At 49.7% G+C, this 22,315-nt stretch overlaps 1 protein-coding gene across 1 annotated transcript in view; it reads right to left on the bottom strand.

Moving 5' to 3' along the window:
* LOC137323442 (sterol 26-hydroxylase, mitochondrial-like) overlaps positions 1 to 22,315 on the bottom strand; it is a 60,461-nt gene that overhangs the window by 5,218 nt on the left and 32,928 nt on the right. Inside the window, exons 6-7 of the mRNA XM_067986915.1 lie at positions 14,862 to 15,028; positions 946 to 1,024 (exon numbers count right to left, since the gene is read on the bottom strand). Of these exons, the coding sequence (XP_067843016.1) occupies positions 946 to 1,024; positions 14,862 to 15,028 (246 nt within the window). The remainder of the gene's footprint in view (positions 1 to 945; positions 1,025 to 14,861; positions 15,029 to 22,315) is intronic.

The raw sequence follows: 22,315 nt of genomic DNA, 5'->3' as shown, positions 1-22,315 counted from the left end.
CTCGGTGTGAGCGCTGGGCTGTGTCACTCTCGGTGTGAGCGCTGGGCTGTGTCACTCTCGGTGTGAGCGCCGGGCCGCGTCGCCCTCGGTGTGAGCGCTGGGCTGTGTCACTCTCGGTGTGAGCGCTGGGCTGTGTCACTCTCGGTGTGAGCGCCGGGCCGCGTCGCCCTCGGTGTGAGCGCTGAGCTGTGTCACTCTCGGTGTGAGCGCTGAGCTGTGTCACTCTCGGTGTGAGCGCTGGGCTGTGTCACTCTCGGTGTGAGCGCCGGGCCGCGTCGCCCTCGGTGTGAGCACCGGGCCGCGTCGCTCTCGGTGTGAGCGCTGGGCTGTGTCACTCTCGGTGTGAGCGCCGGGCCGCGTTGCCCTCGGTGTGAGCGCTGGGCTGTGTCACTCTCGGTGTGAGCGCCGGGCTGTGTCACTCTCGGTGTGAGCGCTGGGCTGTGTCACTCTCGGTGTGAGCGCTGGGCTGTGTCACTCTCGGAGTGAGCGCCGGGCTGTGTCACTCTCGGTGTGAGCCTCGGGCCGCGTCGCCCTCGGTGTGAGCGCCGGGCTGTGTCACTCTCGGTGTGAGCGTGAGCTGTGTCACTCTCAGTGTGAGCGCTGGGCTGTGTCGCTCTCGGTGTGAGCGTGAGCTGTGTCACTCTCGGAGTGAGCGCCGGGCTGTGTCACTCTCAGTGTGAGCGCCGGGCCGCGTTGCCCTCGGAGTGAGCGCTGGGCTGTGTCACTCTCGGTGTGAGCGCTGGGCTGTGTCACTCTCGGTGTGAGCGCTGGGCTGTGTCACTCTCGGTGTGAGCGTGAGCTGCGTTGCCCTCGGTGTGAGCGCTGGGCTGTGTCACTCTCGGTGTGAGCGCTGGGCTGTGTCACTCTCGGTGTGAGCGCTGGGCTGTGTATATATTAGGTTAAATGCTCCTTTTATTTCAGATGATGATTGGGAGATTTCCTTACCTTCCGTGGGATAGTGTAACCGCCCAGCACAATGTCAGTGTCCAATATACGGAAACCGTTGGGAACAACTGGGTACATCCTGAGGGTCAAAACAGAAGGGAATTGGCTTGGGAAAATCTGATCACCTTGTTCCTATGTTTCAACTGTGTCCACAAAAAGCAGGACAAATCCAATCCGGCCAATTACCGCCCCATCAGTCTACTCTCAATCATCAGCAAAGTGATGGAAGGTGTCGTCGACAGTGCTATCAAGCGGCACTTACTCACCAATAACCTGCTCACCGATGCTCAGTTTGGGTTCCGCCAGGACCACTCGGCTCCAGACCTCATTACAGCCTAGGTCCAAAAATGGACAAAAGAGCTGAATTCCAGAGGTGAGGTGAGAGTGACTGCCCTTGACATCAAGGCAACATTTGACCGAGTGTGACACCAAGGAGCCCTAGTAAAATTGAAGTCAATGGGAATCAGGGGGAAAACTCTCCAGTGGCTGGAGTCATACCTAGCACAAAGGAAGATGGCAGTGGTTGTTGGAGACCAATCATCTCAGCCCCAGGATATTGCTGCAGGAGTTACTCAAGGCAGTGTCCTAGGCACAACCATCTTCAGCTGCTTCATCAATGAGGTCATAAGGTCCCTCCATCATAAGGTCAGAAATGGGGATGTTCGCTGATGTTCAGTTCCATTCGCAACCCCTCAGATAATGAAGCAGTACGTGCCCGCATGCAGCAAGACCTGGACAACATCCAGGCTTGGGCTGATAAGTGGCAAGTAACATTCGCGCAGAGGAGGGCAGGTGGAGGAGGAAGTTTTTTATATTCATTCATGAGATGTGGGTGTCGCTGGCGAGGCCAGCATTTATTGCCCATCCCTAATTGCCCTTGAGAAGGTGGTGGTGAGCCGCCTTCTTGAACCGCTGCAGTCCGTGTGGTGAAGGTTCTCCCACAGTGCTGTTAGGAAGGGAGTTCCAGGATTTTGACCCAGTGACGATGAAGGAACGGCGATATATTTCCAAGTCGGGATGGTGTGTGACTTGGAAGGGAACATGCAGGTGGTGTTGTTCCCATGTGCCTGCTGCCCTTGTCCTTCTAGGTGGTAGAGGTCGCGGGTTTGGGAGGTGCTGTCGAAGAAGCCTTGGCGAGTTGCTGCAGTGCATCCAGTGGATGGTACACACTGCAGCCACTGTGCACCGGTGGTGAAGGGAGTGAATGTTTAGGGTGGTGGATGGGGTGCCAATCAAGCGGGCTGCTTTATCTTGGATGGTGTCGAGCTTCTTGAGTGTAGTTGGAGCTGCACTGATCCAAGCAAGTGGAGAGTATTCCATCACACTCCTGACTTGTGGCTTGTAGATGGTGGAAAGGCTTTGGGGAGTCAGGAGGTGAGTCACTCGCCGCAGAATACCTAGCCTCTGACCTGCTCTCATAGCCACAGTATTTATATGGCTGGTCCAGTTAAGTTTCTGGTCAATGGTGACCCCCAGGATGTTGATGGTGGGGGATTCGGCGATGGTAATGCCGTTGAATGTCAAGGGGAGGTGGTTCGATTCTCTCTTGTTGGAGATGGTCATTGCCTGGCACTTATCTGGCGCGAATGTTACTTGCCACTTATGAGCTCAAGCCTGGATGTTGTCCAGGCCTTGCTGCCTGCGGGCTTGGACTGCTTCATTATTTGAACCTTCTTGAACCGCTGCAGTCCGTTTGGTGAAGGTTCTCCCACAGTGCTGTTAGAAAGGGAGTTCCAGGATTTTGACCCAGTGACGATGAAGGAACGATGATATATGTCAGTGAGCAGGTTATTGGTGAGTAAGTGCCGCTTGATAGCACTGTTGACGACACCTTCCATCACGTTGCTGATGATTGAGAGTGGACTGATGGGGCGGTAATTGGCCGGATTGGATTTGTCCTGCTTTTTGTGGACAGAACATACCTGGGCAATTTTCCACATTGTCGGGTAGATGCCAGTGTTGTAGCTGTACTGGAACAGTTTGGCTAGAGGCGCGGCTAGTTTAGGAGCACAAGTCTTCAGCACTACAGCTGGGATGTTGTCGGGGCCCATAGCCTTTGCTGTATCCAGTGTACTCAGCCATTTCCTGATATCACGTGGAGTGAATCGAATTGGCTGAAGACTGGCTTCTGTGATGGTGGGGATATCAGGAGGAGGTCGAGATGGATCATCCACTCGGCACTTCTGGCTGAAGATGATTGCAAACGCTTCAGCCTTGTTTTTTGAACTCACGTGCTGGACTTTGCCATCGTTGAGGATGGGGATGTTCACGGAGCCTCCTCCTCCCGTTAGTTGTTTAATTGTCCACCACCATTCACGACTGGATGTGGCCGGACTGCAGAGCTTTGATCTGATCCGTTGGTTGTGGAATCGCTTAGCCCTGTCTATAACATATTGCTTCCGCTGTTTAGCATGCATGTAGTCCTGAGTTGTAGCTTCACCAGGTTGGCACCTCATTTTTAGGTACGCCTGGTGCTGCTCCTGGCATGCTCTTCTACACTCCTCATTGAACCAGGGTTGATCCCCTGGCTTGTTGGTAATGGTAGAGTGAGGAATATGCCGGGCCATGAGGATACAGATTGTGCTGGAATACAATTCTGCTGCTGCTGATGGCCCACAGCACCTCATGGATGCCCAGTTTTGAGCTGCTAGATCTGTTCTGAATCTATCCCATTTAACACGGTGGTAGTGCCACATAACATGTTGGATGGTGTCCTCAGTGTGAAGACAGGACTTTGTCTCCACGAGGACTGTGCGGTGGTCACTCCTACCAATACTGTCATGGACAGATACGTCTGCGACAGGTAGATTGGTGAGGACGAGGTCAGGTAGGTTTTTCTCTTATGTTGGTTCGCCCACCACCTGCCGCAGGCCCAGTCTGGCAGCTACATCCTTCAGGACTCAGCCAGCTCGATCAGTCATGGTGCTACCGAGCCACTGTTGATGGTGGACATTGAAGTCCACCACCCAGAGTACATTCTGTGCCCTTGCTACCCTCAGAGATTCCTCCAAGTGGTGCTCAACATGGAGGAGGACTGATTCATCTCAGCCCCAGGGCATTGCTGCAGGAGTTCCTCAGGGCAGTGTCCTAGGCCCAACCATCTTCAGCTGCTTCATCAATGACCTTCCCTCCATCATAAGGTCAGAAATGGGGATGTTCGCTGATGATTGCACAGTGTTCAGTTCCATTCACAACCCCTCAGATAATGATGCAGTCCGAGCCCGCATGCAGCAAGACCTGGACAACATCCAGGCTTGGGCTGATAAGTGGCAAGTAACATTCGCACCAGAGAAGTACCAGGCAATGACCATCTCCAACAAGAGAGAGTCTAACCACCTCCCCTTGACATTCAACGGCATTACCATCGCCGAATCCCCCACCATTAACATCCTGGGAGTCATCATTGACCAGAAACTTAATTGGACCAGCCATATAAATACTGTGGCTACAAGAGCAGGTCAGAGGCTGGGTATTCTGCGGTGAGTGACTCACCTCCTGACTCCCCAAAGCCTTTCTACCATCTACAAGGCACAAGTCAGGAGTGTGATGGAATACTCTCCACTTGCCTGGATGAGTGCAGCTCCAACAACACTCAAGAAGCTCGACACCATCCAGGACAAAGCAGCCCGCTTGATTGGCACCCCATCCACCACCCTAAACATTCACTCCCTTCACCACCGGCGCACCGTGGCTGCAGTGTGTACCATCCACAGGATGCACTGCAGCAACTCGTCAAGGCTTCTTCGACAGCACCTCCCAAACCCGCGACCTCTACCACCTAGAAGGACAAGGGCAGCAGGCACATGGGAACAACACCACCTGCACGTTCCCCTCCAAGTCACACACCATCCCGACTTGGAAATATATCGCCGTTCCTTCATCGTCACTGGGTCAAAATCCTGGAACTCCCTTCCTAACAGCACTGTGGGAGAACAGTCACCACACGGACTGCAGCGGTTCAAGAAGGCGGCTCACCACCACCTTCTCAAGGGCAATTAAGGATGGACAATAAATGCCGGCCTCGCCAGCGACGCCCACATCCCATGAACAAATAAAAAAAAATTCATCAGCTGAGGGTGGGCGGTAGGTGGAAATCAGCAGGAGGTTTCCTTGTCAATGTTTGACCTGATGCCATGAGACTTCATGGGGTCCGGAGTCAATGTTGAGGATTCCCAGGGTCTCTGGACTCTGTCCTGACTGTAATTTCTCTCCTATCTCCCCTCAGGTCCTCTCCAAGCTCGTCTTGACCGTGAAACCCACCTCCTGCTCCCTCGACCCTATTCCCACCAAACTGCTGACCACCCAACTTCCCTCCCTGGCCCCCATGCTAGCTGATATTGTTAACGGTTCCTTCTCCTCGGGTACTATCCTCCTCCCATTCAAATCTGCCGTCATCACCCCCCTCCTCAAAAAACCCACCCTTGATCCCTCTGTCCTTGCAAATTACTGCCCCATAGCCCTATAAATTTTTTCCCTTCATGTATTTATCTGATTCCCTTTTGAAAGTTACTATTGAATCTGATTCCACCGTCCTTTCAGGCAGCGCATTCCAGATCATAACAACTTGCTGCATAAAAAAATGTTTCCTCGTGTGGCCTCTGGCTCTTTTGCCGATTACCTTAAACTTGTGTCCTCTGGTTACCGACCCTTCTGCCACTGGAAACAGTTTCTCCTTATTTACTCTATCAAAACCCTTCATAATCTTGAACACCTCTAGCAAATCTCCCCTTAACCTTCTCTGTTCTAAAGGTTTAGCATAACTTCCTTGCTCTTGTACTCTGTGCCTCTATTAATAAATGTAAACAATTTTACAACACCAAGTTATAGTCCAGCAATTTTATTTTAAATTCACAAGCTTTCGGAGGCTTCCTCCTTCGTCAGGTGAACGATGTAAAAAATTTTCACATCGTTCACCTGACGAAGGAGGAAGCCTCCGAAAGCTTGTGAATTTAAAATAAAATTGCTGGACTATAACTTGGTGTTGTAAAATTGTTTACAATTGTCAACCCCAGTCCATCACCGGCATCTCCACATCTATTAATAAAGCCCAGGATCCCATATGCTTTTTCAACCGCTTTCTCAACTCAAAGATTTGTGTCTGTACACCCCCAGGTCTCTCTGTTCCTGCACCCCCTTTAAAATTGGACCATTTCGTTTATATTGCCTCTCCTCATTCATCCTATGTTAAATTTCATCTGCCATGTGTCTGCCCATTTCACCAGTCTGTCCTCCTGAAGTCTGTTACTGTCCTCCACATTTCCGAGTTTTGTGTCATCTGCAAACTTTGAAATTATACCCTCTATACCCAAGTCCAGGTTATTAATATATATTAAAAGGATTTCCTGACATTCACCTGACGAAGGAGGAAGCCTCCGAAAGCTTGTGATTTTCAAATAAAATTGTTGGACTATAACTTGGTGTTGTAAGATTGTTTACATATATTAAAAGGAGCAGTGGTCCTAATACTGACCCCTGGGGAACACCACTGTAAACTTCCCTCCAGTCTGAAAAACAACCGTTCACCACTACTCTCTGCTTTCTGTCCCACAGCCAATTTTGTATCCACGCTGCCACTGTCACATGATTGTGACCATGGTAAACTATCGCTCCTCATCCTTCTCGACCTGTCTGCAGCCATGGTTGACCACACCATCCTCCTCCAACGCCTCTCCTCCGTGGTCCAGCTGGGATGGACTGCGCTCACCTGGTTCCCTCCCGATCTATCCAGAGAATCACCTGCAATGGCTTCTCTTCCCGCTCCTGCACTCTTACCTCTGGAGTCCCCCCGAGGGTCTATCCTTGGCCCCCTCCTATTTCTCATCTACATGCTGCCCCTTGGCGACATCATCCGAAAACACGATGTCAGATTCCACATGTACACTGACGATGCCCAGCTCTACCTCACCACCACCTCTCTCGACCCCTCCACTGTCTCTCATTTGTCACACTGCTTGTCCGACATCCATTACTGGATGAGCATAAATTTCCTCCAACTAAATATTGGGAATATCAAAGCCATTTCTTCGGTCCCCACCACAAACTCCGTTCCCACGCCACCGACTCCATCCCTCTCCCAGGCCAGTGTCTGAGGCTGAACCAGACTGTTCACAACCTTGGGCCTGAGATGAGTTTCTGGCCACATATCCTCTCCATCACCAAGACCGCCTGCTTCCACCTCCGTAACATCGTCCGTCTCCGCCCCTGCCTCAGCCCATCTGCTGCTGAAACCCTCATCCATGCCTTTGTTACCTCTAGACTCGACTATTCCAATGCTCTCCTGGCCGACCTCCCACCTTCCACCCTCCATAAACTTGAGCTCATCACAAACTCTGCTGCCCCGTATCCTAACTCGCACCAAGTCCCGTTCACCCATCACCCTCTGTGCTCGCTGACCTACATCGGCTCCCGGTCCGGGAACTCCTCGGTTTTAAAATTCTCATCCTCGTGTTCAATTCCCTCCATGGCCTCCCCTCTCCCTATCTCTGTAACCTCCTCCAGCCCTACAACCCTCCGAGGTCTCTGCGTTCCTCCAATTCTGGCCTCTTCTGCATCACCCACTTCCTTCACCCCACCATTGGCGGCCGTGCCTTCAGCCGTCTAGGCCATAAGCTCTGGAATGCCCTCCCTAAACCTTTTCAACACTCCACCTCGCTCTCCTCCTTCAAGACCCGCCTGAAAAAATAACTCTTTGACCAAACTAACCCCTCCTGATATCTCCATCTTTGGCTCTGTAACACACTGTCCCTCCCTGTGTCGTACACCGTAACATACTCTCCCTCCCTGTGTCGTACACTGTAACACACTTTCCATCCCTGTATCGTACACCGTAACACACTGTCCCTCCCTGTATCTAACACCGTAACACACTCTCCCTCCCTGTATCGTACACTATAACACACTGTCCCTCCCTGTTTCGCACACCGTAACACACTCTCCCTCCCTGTGTTGTGCACTGTAACACACTGTCCCTCCCTGTATCGTACACTGTAACACACTGTTCCTCCCTGTATCGTACACTGTAACACACTGTCCCACCCTGTATCGTACACTGAAACACACTGTCCCTCCCTGTATCGTACACTGTAACACACTGTCCCTCCCTGTATCGTACACTGTAACACACTCTCCATCCCTGTATCGTACACTGTAACACACTGTCCCTCCCTGTATCGTACACTGTAACACACTGTCCCTCCCTGTATCGTACACTGTAACACACTGTCTCTCCCTCTTTCGTACACTGTAACACACTCTCCATCCCTGTATCGTACACTGTAACACACTGTCCCTCCCTGTATTGTACACCGTAACACACTGTCCCTCCCTGTATCGTACACTGTAACACACTGTCCCTCCCTGTATCGTACACCGTAACACACTGTCCCTCACTGTATCTTACACCGTAACACACTGTCCCTCCCTGTATCGTACACTGTAACACACTGTCCCTCCCTGTATCGTACACCGTAACACACTGTCCCTCCCTATATCTTACACCGTAACACACTGTCCCTCACTGTATCTTACACCGTAACACACTGTCCCTCCCTGTATCTTACACTGTAACACACTCTCCCTCCCTGTGTCGTACACTGTAACACACTGTCCCTCCCTGTGTCGTACACCGTAACACACTGTCCCTCCCTGTGTCATACACCGTAACACACTGTCCCTCCCTGTGTCGTACACCGTAACACACTGTCCCTCCCTGTATCGTACACCGTAACACACTGTCCCTCCCTGTATCGTACACTGTAACACACTGTCCCTCCCTGTATCGTACACCGTAACACATTGTCCCTCACTGTATCGTACACTGTAACACACTCTCCCTCCCTGTGTCATACACTGTAACACACTGTCCCTCCCTGTATCGTACACCATAACACACTGTCCCTCCCTGTGTCGTACACTGTAACACACTGTCCCTCACTGTATCGTACACTGTAACACACTCTCCCTCACTGTATCGTACACTGTAACACACTGTCCCTCCCTGTATCGTACACCATAACACACTGGCCCTCACTGTATCGTACACTGTAACACACTGTCCCTCCCTGTATCGTACACTGTAACACACTCTCCCTCCCTGTGTCGTACACCGTAACACACTGTCCCTCCCTGTATCGTACACCATAACACACTGTCCCTCCCTGTATCGTACACTGTATCACACTGCCCTCCCTGTATCTTACACCGTAACACACTGTCCCTCCCTATATCTTACACCGTAACACACTGTCCCTCCCTGTATCTTACACTGTAACACACTGTCCCTCCCTGTGTCGTACAGGGTAACACACTGTCCCTCCCTGTGTTGTACACCGTAACACACTGTCCCTCCCTGTGTCGTACACTGTAACACAGTGTCCCTCCCTGTATCGTACACTGTATCACACTGTCCCTCCCTGTATCGTACACTGTATCACACTGTCCCTCCCTGTATCTTACACCATAACACACTGTCCCTCCCTATATCTTACACCGTAACACACTGTCCCTCCCTGTGTCGTACACCGTAACACACTGTCCCTCCCTGTATCTTACACCGTAACACACTGTCCCTCCCTGATCTTACACCGTAACACACTGTCCCTCCCTGTGTCGTACACTGTAACACACTTTCCATCCCTGTATCGTACACCGTAACACACTGTCCCTCCCTGTATCGCACACTGTAACACACTCTCCCTCCCTGTGTTGTGCACTGTAACACACTCTCCCTCCCTGTGTTGTGCACTGTAACACACTCTCCCTCCCTGTGTTGTGCACCGTAACACACTGTCCCTCCCTTTATCGTACACTGTAACACACTGTCCCTCACTGTATCGTACACTGTAACACACTCTCCCTCCCTGTGTTGTGCACTGTAACACACTGTCCCTCCCTGTATCGTACACTGTAACACACTGTCCCTCCCTGTATCGTACACTGTAACACACTGTCTCTCCCTGTATCATACACTGTTACACACTGTCCCTCCCTGTATCGTACACTGTAACACACTGTCCCTCCCTGTATCGTACACTGTAGCACACTGTCCCTCCCTGTATCGTACACTGTAACACACTGTCCCTCCCTGTATCGTACACTGTAACACACTGTCCCTTCCTGTATCGTACACGGTAACACACTGTCCCTCCCTGTATCATACACCGTAACGCACTGTCCCTCCCTGTGTCGTACACCGTAACGCACTGTCCCTCCCTGTGTCGTACACCGTAACACACTGTCCCTCCCTGTGTCATACACTGTAACACACTGTCCCTCCCTGTATCGTACACCGTAACACACTGTCCCTCCCTGTGTCGTACACCGTAACACACTGTCCCTCCCTGTGTCGTACACCGTAACACACTGTCCCTCCCTGTATCGTACACTGTAACACACTCTCCCTCCCTGTGTCGTACACCGTAACACACTGTCTCTCCCTGTATCGTACACCGTAACACACTGTCCCTCCCTGTGTCGTACACCGTAACACACTGTCCCTCCCTGTGTCGTACACCGTAACACACTGTCCCTCCCTGTATCGTACACTGTAACACACTGTCCCTCCCTGTATCGTACACTGTAACACACTGTCCCTCCCTGTATCGTACACCGTAACACACTGTCCCTCACTGTATCGTACACTGTAACACACTGTCCCTCCCTGTATCGTACACCGTAACACACTGTCCCTCCCTGTGTCGTACACTGTAACACACTGTCCCTCCCTGTATCGTACACCGTAACACACTGTCCCTCCCTGTATCGTACACCATAACACACTGTCCCTCACTGTATCGTACACTGTAACACACTGTCCCTCACTGTATCGTACACTGTAACACACTGTCTCTCCCTGTGTCATACACCGTAACACACTGTCCCTCCCTGTATCGTACACCGTAACACACTGTCCCTCCCTGTGTCGTACACCGTAACACACTGTCCCTCACTGTATCGTACACTGTAACACACTGTCCCTCCCTGTATCGTACACCGTAACACACTGTCCCTCCCTGTGTCATACACCGTAACGCACTGTCCCTCCCTGTGTCGTACACCGTAACGCACTGTCCCTCCCTGTGTCGTACACCGTAACGCACTGTCCCTCCCTGTGTCACACACCGTAACACACTGTCCCTCCCTGTATCGTACACCGTAACACACTGTCCCTCCCTGTGTCGTACACCGTAACACACTGTCCCTCCCTGTGTCGTACACCGTAACACACTGTCCCTCCCTGTATCGTACACTGTAACACACTCTCCCTCCCTGTGTCGTACACCGTAACACACTGTCTCTCCCTGTATCGTACACCGTAACACACTGTCCCTTCCTGTGTCGTACACCGTAACACACTGTCCCTCCCTGTGTCGTACACCGTAACACACTGTCCCTCCCTGTATCGTACACCGTAACACACTGTCCCTCCCTGTATCGTACACTGTAACACACTGTCCCTCCCTGTATCATACACCGTAACACACTGTCCCTCACTGTATCGTACACTGTAACACACTGTCCCTCCCTGTATCGTACACCGTAACACACTGTCCCTCCCTGTGTCGTACACTGTAACACACTGTCTCTCCCTGTATCGTACACCGTAACACACTGTCCCTCCCTGTGTCGTACACCGTAACACACTGTCCCTCCCTGTATCGTACACCGTAACACACTGTCCCTCCCTGTATCGTACACTGTAACACACTGTCCCTCCCTGTATCGTACACCGTAACACACTGTCCCTCACTGTATCGTACACTGTAACACACTGTCCCTCCCTGTATCGTACACCGTAACACACTGTCCCTCCCTGTGTCGTACACTGTAACACACTGTCCCTCCCTGTATCGTACACCGTAACACACTGTCCCTCCCTGTATCGTACACTGTAACACACTCTCCCTCCCTGTGTCATACACCGTAACACACTGTCCCTCACTGTATCGTACACCGTAACACACTCTCCCTCCCTGTATCGTACACCGTAACACACTGTCCCTCCCTGTATCGTACACTGTAACACACTCTCCCTCCCTGTGTCATACACCGTAACACACTGTCCCTCCCTGTATCGTACACTGTAACACACTCTCCCTCCCTGTGTCATACACTGTAACACACTGTCCCTCCCTGTGTCGTACACTGTAACACACTCTCCCTCCCTGTGTCATACACCGTAACACACTGTCCCTCCCTGTGTCATACACCGTAACACACTGTCCCTCACTGTATCGTACACTGTAACACACTCTCCCTCCCTGTGTCATACACTGTAACACACTGTCCCTCCCTGTATCGTACACCGTAACACACTGTCCCTCCCTGTGTCATACACCGTAACGCACTGTCCCTCCCTGTGTCGTACACCGTAACGCACTGTCCCTCCCTGTGTCGTACACCGTAACGCACTGTCCCTCCCTGTGTCACACACCGTAACACACTGTCCCTCCCTGTATCGTACACCGTAACACACTGTCCCTCCCTGTGTCGTACACCGTAACACACTGTCCCTCCCTGTGTCGTACACCGTAACACACTGTCCCTCCCTGTATCGTACACTGTAACACACTCTCCCTCCCTGTGTCGTACACCGTAACACACTGTCTCTCCCTGTATCGTACACCGTAACACACTGTCCCTTCCTGTGTCGTACACCGTAACACACTGTCCCTCCCTGTGTCGTACACCGTAACACACTGTCCCTCCCTGTATCGTACACCGTAACACACTGTCCCTCCCTGTATCGTACACTGTAACACACTGTCCCTCCCTGTATCATACACCGTAACACACTGTCCCTCACTGTATCGTACACTGTAACACACTGTCCCTCCCTGTATCGTACACCGTAACACACTGTCCCTCCCTGTGTCGTACACTGTAACACACTGTCTCTCCCTGTATCGTACACCGTAACACACTGTCCCTCCCTGTGTCGTACACCGTAACACACTGTCCCTCCCTGTATCGTACACCGTAACACACTGTCCCTCCCTGTATCGTACACTGTAACACACTGTCCCTCCCTGTATCGTACACCGTAACACACTGTCCCTCACTGTATCGTACACTGTAACACACTGTCCCTCCCTGTATCGTACACCGTAACACACTGTCCCTCCCTGTGTCGTACACTGTAACACACTGTCCCTCCCTGTATCGTACACCGTAACACACTGTCCCTCCCTGTATCGTACACTGTAACACACTCTCCCTCCCTGTGTCATACACCGTAACACACTGTCCCTCACTGTATCGTACACCGTAACACACTCTCCCTCCCTGTATCGTACACCGTAACACACTGTCCCTCCCTGTATCGTACACTGTAACACACTCTCCCTCCCTGTGTCATACACCGTAACACACTGTCCCTCCCTGTATCGTACACTGTAACACACTCTCCCTCCCTGTGTCATACACTGTAACACACTGTCCCTCCCTGTGTCGTACACTGTAACACACTCTCCCTCCCTGTGTCATACACCGTAACACACTGTCCCTCCCTGTGTCATACACCGTAACACACTGTCCCTCACTGTATCGTACACTGTAACACACTCTCCCTCCCTGTGTCATACACTGTAACACACTGTCCCTCCCTGTGTCGTACACCGTAACACACTCTCCCTCCCTGTGTCATACACCGTAACACACTGTCCCTCCCTGTGTCGTACACTGTAACACACTGTCCCTCACTGTATCGTACACTGTAACACACTCTCCCTCCCTGTGTCGTACACCGTAACACACTGTCCCTCCCTGTATCGTACACCATAACACACTGTCCCTCCCTGTATCGTACACCGTAACACACTGTCCCTCCCTGTATCGTACACTGTATCACACTGCCCTCCCTGTATCTTACACCGTAACACACTGTCCCTCCCTATATCGTACACTGTATCACACTGTCCCTACCTGTATCTCACACCGTAACACACTGCCCCTCCCTATATCTTACACCGTAACACAGTGTCCCTCCCTGTATCTTACACTGTAACACACTGTCCCTCCCTGTGTTTTACAGGGTAACACACTGTCCCACCCTGTGTTGTACACCGTAACACACTGTCCCTCCCTGTGTCGTACACTGTAACACAGTGTCCCTCCCTGTATCGTACACTGTATCACACTGTCCCTCCCTGTATCGTACACTGTATCACACTGTCCCTCCCTGTATCTTACACCATAACACACTGTCCCTCCCTATATCTTACACCGTAACACACTGTCCCTCCCTGTATCTTACACCGTAACACACTGTCCCTCCCTGTATCTTACACCGTAACACACTGTCCCTCCCTGTATCTTACACTGTAACACACTGTCCCTCCCTTTATCGTACACTGTAACACACTGTCCCTGACTGTATCGTACACTGTAGCACACTGTCCCTCCCTATATCTTACACCGTAACACACTGTCCCTCCCTGTATCTTACACCGTAACACACTGTCCCTCCCTGTATCTTACACTGTAACACACTGTCCCTCCCTGTGTCGTACACCGTAACACACTGTCCCTCCCTTTATCGTACACAGTAACACACTGTCCCTCACTGTATCGTACACTGTAACACACTCTCCCTCCCTGTGTTGTGCACTGTAACACACTCTCCCTCCCTGTGTTGTGCACCGTAACACACTGTCCCTCCCTTTATCGTACACTGTAACACACTGTCCCTCACTGTATCGTACACTGTAACACACTCTCCCTCCCTGTGTTGTGCACTGTAACACACTCTCCCTCCCTGTGTTGTGCACCGTAACACACTGTCCCTCCCTGTATCTTACACCCTAACACACTGTCCCTCCCTGTATCGTACACTGTAACACACTGTCCCTCCCTGTATCGTACACTGTAACACACTGTCCCTCCCTGTATTACAAACTCTCTGCACGTTTCCCTTTCACCTCAATGTCTCTTTGATGATGGCCCTCAGTAGGGGCATTCTGCTGAGGTCCTGCGCTGTAGGAATCTGCTCTGCTGGACCAACGTTGCACATCTCCCTGAAGACAGACTCCTGAAGCTCGGGGTGCTTGGCCAGGCAGTACAGGGCCCAGGACAAGGTGTTCGCTGTCTGCAATGGAAAACGACTTAATTCAGTCACTCCCAGCTAACACACATCGCAGAGCCCTGAGAAGTGTCAGTGAGGGAATTAATAATAAACATTAAGTAACCAATTGCCAGAGTAACCGATTTCCAGAGTATCCAATTCCCACACAATAACCGATTCCCAGAGTAGGAACATAGGAACAGGAGGAGGCCGTTCAGCCCCTCGAACCTTTTCTGACATTCAATTGGATCATGGCTGAACTGTATCTCAGCTCCATTTACCTGACTTGGTTCCCTAACCCTTAATACCCTCACCCAACAAAAATCTATCAATCTCAGTTTTGAAATTTTCAATTGACCCCCAGCCTCAACAGCTTTTTGGGGGACAGAGTTCCAGATTTCCACTCCCCTTTGTGTGAAGAAGTGCTTCCTGACATCACCCCTGAACGGCCTGGCTCTAATTTTATGGTTCTGCCCCCTTGTTCTGGACTCCCCCCACCAGAGGAAATAGTTTCTCTCTATCGACCCTATCAAATCCTTTAATCATTTTAAACACCTTAATTAGATCACCCCTTAATCTTCTATACTCGAGGGAATACAAGCCTAGTCTATGCAACCTGTCCCATTGCACCGCCTGCAAGGCTAATATATCCTTCCCGAGGTGCCACACCCAGAACTGAATGCGGTCTCCAGATGGGATCTGACCAGAGCTTTATTTTTTTTTATTCGTTCATGGGATGTGGGCGTCACTGGCGAGGCCGGCATTTATTGCCCATCCCTAATTGCCCTTGAGAAGGTGGTGGTGAGCCGCCTTCTTGAACCGCTGCAGTCCGTGTGGTGAAGGTTCTCCCACAGTGCTGTTAGGAAGGGAGTTCCAGGATTTTGACCCAGCGACGATGAAGGAACGGCGATATATTTCCAAGTCGGGATGGTGTGTGACTCGGAGGGGAACGTGCAGGTGGTGTTTTTCCCATGTACCTGCTGCTCTTGTCCTTCTAGGTGGTAGAGGTCGTGGGTTTGGGAGGTGCTATCAAAGAAGCCTTGGCGAGTTGCTGCACTGCATCCTGTGGATGGTACACACTGCAGCGAACATCCCCATTTCTGACCTTATGACTATATAACTGGAACATAACTTCCACCCATTTGTATTCGAGCCTTCTTGAAATAAAGGCCAACACTCCATTAGCCTTTTAAATTATTTTTGTACCTGTCCAATAGCTTTTATTGATTTCTGCACTTGGACCCCTAAATCTCTGCTCCTCCACAATTCCGAGCTTCTCACTGCTCTGATCTATCTTTCTTAGGTCCAAAGTGGATGACCTCACATTTCCCCACATTGAACTCCATCTGCCATAGTTTTGTCCACTCACTTAATCTATCCATGTCCCTTTGCAACTTTCTGCTCCCATCTACACTATTTATTGTGCCACCTAACTTGGTGTCATCTGCAAACTTGGCTATAAGGCTCTCTATTCGTTCATCCAAGTCATTTATAAATATAGTGAAATGCTGAGGCCCCAGTACAGATCCCTAGAGGACATCACTAGTCACATTCTGCCAATTGGAGTACATACCCATTATCCCTACCCTCTGTCTCCTACCTCCTAACCAATTCCCTACCCATGTCAATAGGTTGCCCTCAATTCCATGTGCTCTCATTTTTGTTAAGAACATAAGAAATAGGAGCAGGAGTGGGCCATCCAGCCCCTCGAGCCTGCTCCGCCATTCAACACGATCATGGCTGATCTTCCACATCAACGCCATTTTCCTGCACCGTCCCCATATCCCTTGGTTCCTTTCATATCTAGAAATCTATCGATCTCTGTTTTGAATGTACTCAGTGACTGAGCCTCCACAGCCCTCTGGAGTAGAGAATTACAAAGATTCACCATCCTCCAAGTAAAGAAACTTCTCCTCATCTCAGTCCTAAATGGTCTACGCCTTATCCCGAGACTGTGACCCCTGGTTCTAGACTCCCCAGCCAGGGGAAGCATCCTCCCTGCATCTACCCTGTCGAGCCCTGTAAGAATTTTGTATGTTTCAATGAGATCACCTCTCATTCTTCTGAACTCCAGAGAATACAGGCCGAGTCTACTCAATCTCTCCTCATACGACAATCCCACCATCCCAGGAATCAGTCTGGTGAACCTTCGTTGCACTCCCTCTATGGCAAGTATATCCTTTCTTAGGTACATAGGAACATAGGAACAGGAGTAGGCCATTCAGCCCCTCGTGCCTGCTCCGCCATTTGATAAAATCATGGCTGATCTGTGATCTAACTCCATATACCCGCCTTTGGCCCATATCCCTTAATACCTTTGATTGCCAAAAAGCTATCTATCTCAGATTTAAATTTAGCAATTGAGCTAGTATCCATTGCCGTTTGTGGAAGAGAGTTCCAAACTTCTACCACCCTTTGTGTGTAGAAATGTTTTCTAATCTCGCTCCTGAAAGGTCTGGCTCTAATTTTTAGACTGTGTCCCCTACTCCTAGAATCCCCAACTAGCGGAAATAGTTTCTCTCTATCCACCCTATCTGTTCCCCTTAATATCTTATAAACTTCGATCAGATCACCCCTTAATCTTCAAAACTCCAGAGAATACAACCCCAATTTGTGTAATCTCTCCTCGTAACTTAACCCTTGAAATCCGGGTATCAATCTAGTAAACAATGGACAAACAGGGGGCTCTAGGGGGGGAGGAGCTAAATACGATTAAAATCACTAAGGAATTGATACTCAGTAAATTAATGGGAATCAAGGCGGATAAATCCCCTGGACCTGATGGCTTACATCCTAGGGTCTTGAGGGAAGTGGCAGTAGGGATTGTGGATGCTTTGGTAATAATTTTCCAAAATTCTCTGGACTCGGCAAAGGTCCCGGCAGATTGGAAAACTGCTGATGTAACACCCTTATTTAAAAAGGGTAGTAGGCAGAAGGCTGGAAATTATAGACCAGTTAGCCTAACATCTGTGGTGGGTAAAATTTTGGAGTCTATTATTAAGGAGACAGTATTGGTACATTTGGATAATCATAATTTAATAGGACAAAGTCAGCATGGCTTTACGAAGGGGGAGTCATGACTGACAAATTTGCTTGAGTTCTTTGAGGACATAACGTACAGGGTGGATAAAGGGGAACCCGTGGACGTAGTGTATTTAGACTTCCAAAAGGCATTCGACAAGGTGCCACATAAAAGATTATTGCTCAAGATAAAGAATCACTGGATTGGGGGTAATATTCTGGCATGGGAGGAGGATTGGTTTTCTAACAGGAAGCAGAGAGTTGGGATAAATGGTTCATTCTCGGACTGGCAACCAGTAGCCAGTGGTGTTCCGCAGGGGTCGGTGCTGGGTCCCCAACTCTTTACAATCTATATTAACGATTTGGAGGAGGGGACCGAGTGTAACATATCAAAGTTTGCAGATGATACAAAGATGGGAGGGAAAGTAGAGAGTGAGCAGGACATAAAAAACCTACAAGGGGACATAGACAGGCTGGGTGAGTGGGCGGAGATTTGGCAGATGCAATACAATATTGGAAAATGTGAGGTTATGCACTTTGGCAGGAAAAATCAGAGAGCAAGTTATTATCTTAATGGCGAGAAACTGGAAAGTACTGCAGTACAAAGGGATCTGGGGGTCCCAGTGCAAGAAAATCAAAAAGTTAGTATGCAGGTGCAGCAGGTGATCAAGAAGGCCAATGGAATGTTGGCTTTTATTGCTAGGGGGATAGAATATAAAAAGAGGGAGGTATTGCTGCAGTTATATAAGGTATTGGTGAGACCGCACCTGGAATACTGCATACAGTTTTGGTCTCCATACTTAAGAAAAGACATACTTGCTCTTGAGGCAGTACAAAGAAGGTTCACTCTGTTAATCCCGGGGATGAGGGGGCGGACATATGAGGAGAGGTTGAGTAGATTGGGACTCTACTCGTTGGAGTTCAGAAGAATGAGAGGCGATCCTATTGAAACATATAAGATTGTGAAGGGGCTTGATCGGGTGGATGCGGTAAGGATGTTCCCAAGGATGGGTGAAACTAGAACTAGGGGGCATAATCTTAGAATAAGGGGCTGCTCTTTCAAAACTGAGATGAGGAGAAACTTCTTCACTCAGAGGGTAGTAGTTCTGTGGAATTTGCTGCCCCAGGAAGCTGTGGAAGCTACATCATTAAATAAATTAAAAACAGAAATAGACAGTTTCCTAGAAGTAAAGGGAATTAGGGGTTACGGGGAGCGGGCAGGAAATTGAACATGAATTTAGATTTGAGGTTAGGATCAGATCAGCCATGATCTTATTGAATGGCGGAGCAGGCTCGAGGGGCCGATTGGCCTACTCCTGCTCCTATTTCTTATGTTCTTATGTTCTTATTAAACCTACGCTGCACTCCCTCCAAGGCCAATATGTCCTTCCGAAGGTGCGGTGCCCAGAACTGCTCACAATTCTCCTGGTGCGGTCTAACCAGGGTTTTGTACAGCTGCAGCATAAATTCTGCCCCCTTGTACTCTAGTCCTCGAGATATGAAGGCCAGCATTCCATTAGCCTTATTGATTATTTTCTGCACCTGTTCATGACACTTCAATGATCTATGTACCTGAACCCCTAGGTCCCTTTGGACATCCACTGTTTTTAACTTTTTACCATTTAGAAAGTACCCTGTTCTATCCTTTTTTGATCCAAAGTGAATGACCTCACATTTGCCTACATTGAATTCCATTTGCCACAGTTTTGCCCATTCACCTAATCTATCATTTTTTATTCGTTCATGGGATGTGGGCGTCGCTGGTGAGGCCGACATTTATTGCCCATCCCTAATTCCCCTTGAGAAGGTGGTGGTGAGCCGCCTTCTTGAACCGCTGCAGTCCGTGTGGTGAAGGTTCTCCCACAGTGCTGTTAGGAAGGGAGTTCCAGGATTTTGACCCAGTGACGATGAAGGAACGGCGATATATTTCCAAGTCGGGATGGTGTGTGACTTGGAGGGAAACGTGCAGGTGGTGTTTTTCCCATGTACCTGCTGCTCTTGTCCTTCTAGGTGGTGGAGGTCGCGGGTTTGGGAGGTGCTGTCGAAGAAGCCTTGGCGAGTTGCTGCAGTGCATCCTGTGGATGGTACACACTGCAGCCACTGTGTGCCGGTGGTGAAGGGAGTGAATGTTTAGGGTGGTGGATGGGGTGCCAATCAAGCGGGCTGCTTTGTCCTGGATGGTGTCGAGCTTCTTGAGTGTTGTTGGAGCTGCACTCATCCAGGCAAGTGGAGAGTATTCCATCACACTCCTGACTTGTGCCTTGTAGATGGTGGAAAGGCTTTGGGGAGTCAGGAGGTGAGTCACTCGCCGCAGAGTACCCAGCCTCTGACCTGCTCTTGTAGCCACAGTATTTATATGGCTGGTCCAGTTCAGTTTCTGGTCAATGGTGACCCCCAGGATGTTGATGATGGGGGATTCGGCGATGGTAATGCCGTTGAATGTCAAGGGGAGGTGGTTAGACTGTCTCTCGTTGGAGATGGTCATTGCCTGGCACTTGTCTGGTGCGAATGTTACTTGCCACTTATCAGCCCAAGCCTGGATGTTGCCCAGGTCTTGCTGCATGCGGGCTCGGACTGCATCATCATCTGAGGGGTTGCGAATGGAACTGAACACTGTGCAATCATCAGCGAACATCCCCATTTCCGACCTTATGATGGAGGGAAGGTCATTGATGAAGCAGCTGAAGATAGTTGGGCCTAGGACACTGCCTTGAGGAACTCCTGCAGCAATGTCCTGGCGCTGAGATGATTGGCCACCAACAACCACTACCATCTTCCTTTGTGATAGGTATGACTCTAGCCACTGGAGAGTTTTCTCCCTGATTCCCGTTGACTTCAATTTTACTAGGGCTCCTTGGTGCCACACCCGGTCAAATGCTTTGTAATTTTATGTTTTCATCTACACTACTTACAATGCCTCCAATCTTTGTGTCATCGGCAAACTTAGATATGAGACTTTCTATGCCTTCATCTAATTGTGAATAATTGAGGCCCCAAGACAGATCCCTGCGGGACTCCACTAGTCACATCCTGCCAATGTGAGTACCTACCCATTATCCCTACTCTCTGTCGCCTTTCGCTCAGCCAACTTCCTAACCAAGTCCGTACTTTTCCCTCGATTCCATGGGCTTCTATCTTAGCTAACAGTCTCTTATGTGGGACCTTATCAAATGCCTTCTGGAAGTCCATATAAATAACATCCATTGACATTCCCCTGTCCACTACTTAAGTCACCTCTTCAAAAAATTCAATCAGGTTTGTCAGGCACGACCTACCTTTCACAAATAAGGAGACAATACTCCAGGTGTGGCCTCACAAAGGCCCTATATAATTGCAGTAAGACATCTTTACTCCTGCACTCAAATCCTCTTTTAATAAAGGCCACCATACCATTTGCCTTCCTAATTGCTTGCTGCACCTGCATGTTAGCTTTCATTGAGTCATGTACAAGGACACCCAGGTCCCTTTGAACATCAACATTTACCAATCTCTCACCATTTAAAAAATACTCTGCATTTTCTGTTTTTCCTACCAAAGTAGATAACTTCACATTTTTCCACATTATATTCCATCTGCCATGTTCTTGCCCACTCACTTAGCCTGTCTATATCCCCTTGAAGCCTCTTTGCATCCTCCTCACAACTCACATTCCCACCTAATTTTGTGCCATCAGCAAACTTGGAATTATTACATTTGATCCCCTCATCCAAATCATTGATATAGATTGTGAATAGTTGGGGCCCAAGCACTGATCCCTGTGGTACCCCACTAGTCACAGTTCTCTACTCTCTGTTTTCTGTCTGTTAACCAATTCTCAATCCATGCCAGTATATTACCCCCAATTCCATGAGCTCTAACTTTGTTCACCAACCTCCTGTGTGGGACCTTATCGAAAGCCTTCTGAAAATCCAAATACACCACATCCACTGGTTCCCCCTTATCTATTCTACTAGTTGCATCCTCAAAGAACTCCAATAGGTTTGTCAAACATGATTTCCCTTTCATAAATCCATGTTGACTCTGCCAAATCCTATTATTATTTTCTAAGTGTCCTGTTATCACATCCTATATAATAGATTCTAGCATTTTCCCTACTGATGTCAGGCTAACAGGTCTGTAGTTCTGTGTTTTCTCTCTCCCTCCTTTCTTAAATAGTGGGGTTACATTTGCTACCCTCCAATCTGCAGGAACGCAGGATGCAGGAGTTGGGATGTCTTGTTGAAGTTGTACAGGGCATTGGTGAGGCCACACTTGGAGTACTGTGTACAGTTCTGGTCACCCTATTATAGA

The sequence above is a fragment of the Heptranchias perlo genome, chromosome 7 (assembly GCF_035084215.1).
Source record: "Heptranchias perlo isolate sHepPer1 chromosome 7, sHepPer1.hap1, whole genome shotgun sequence".
Taxonomy (NCBI): Eukaryota; Metazoa; Chordata; class Chondrichthyes; order Hexanchiformes; family Hexanchidae; genus Heptranchias; species Heptranchias perlo.
Note: the sequence above shows the minus strand (reverse complement) of the source record. Positions and strands in the feature narration are given on the sequence as shown.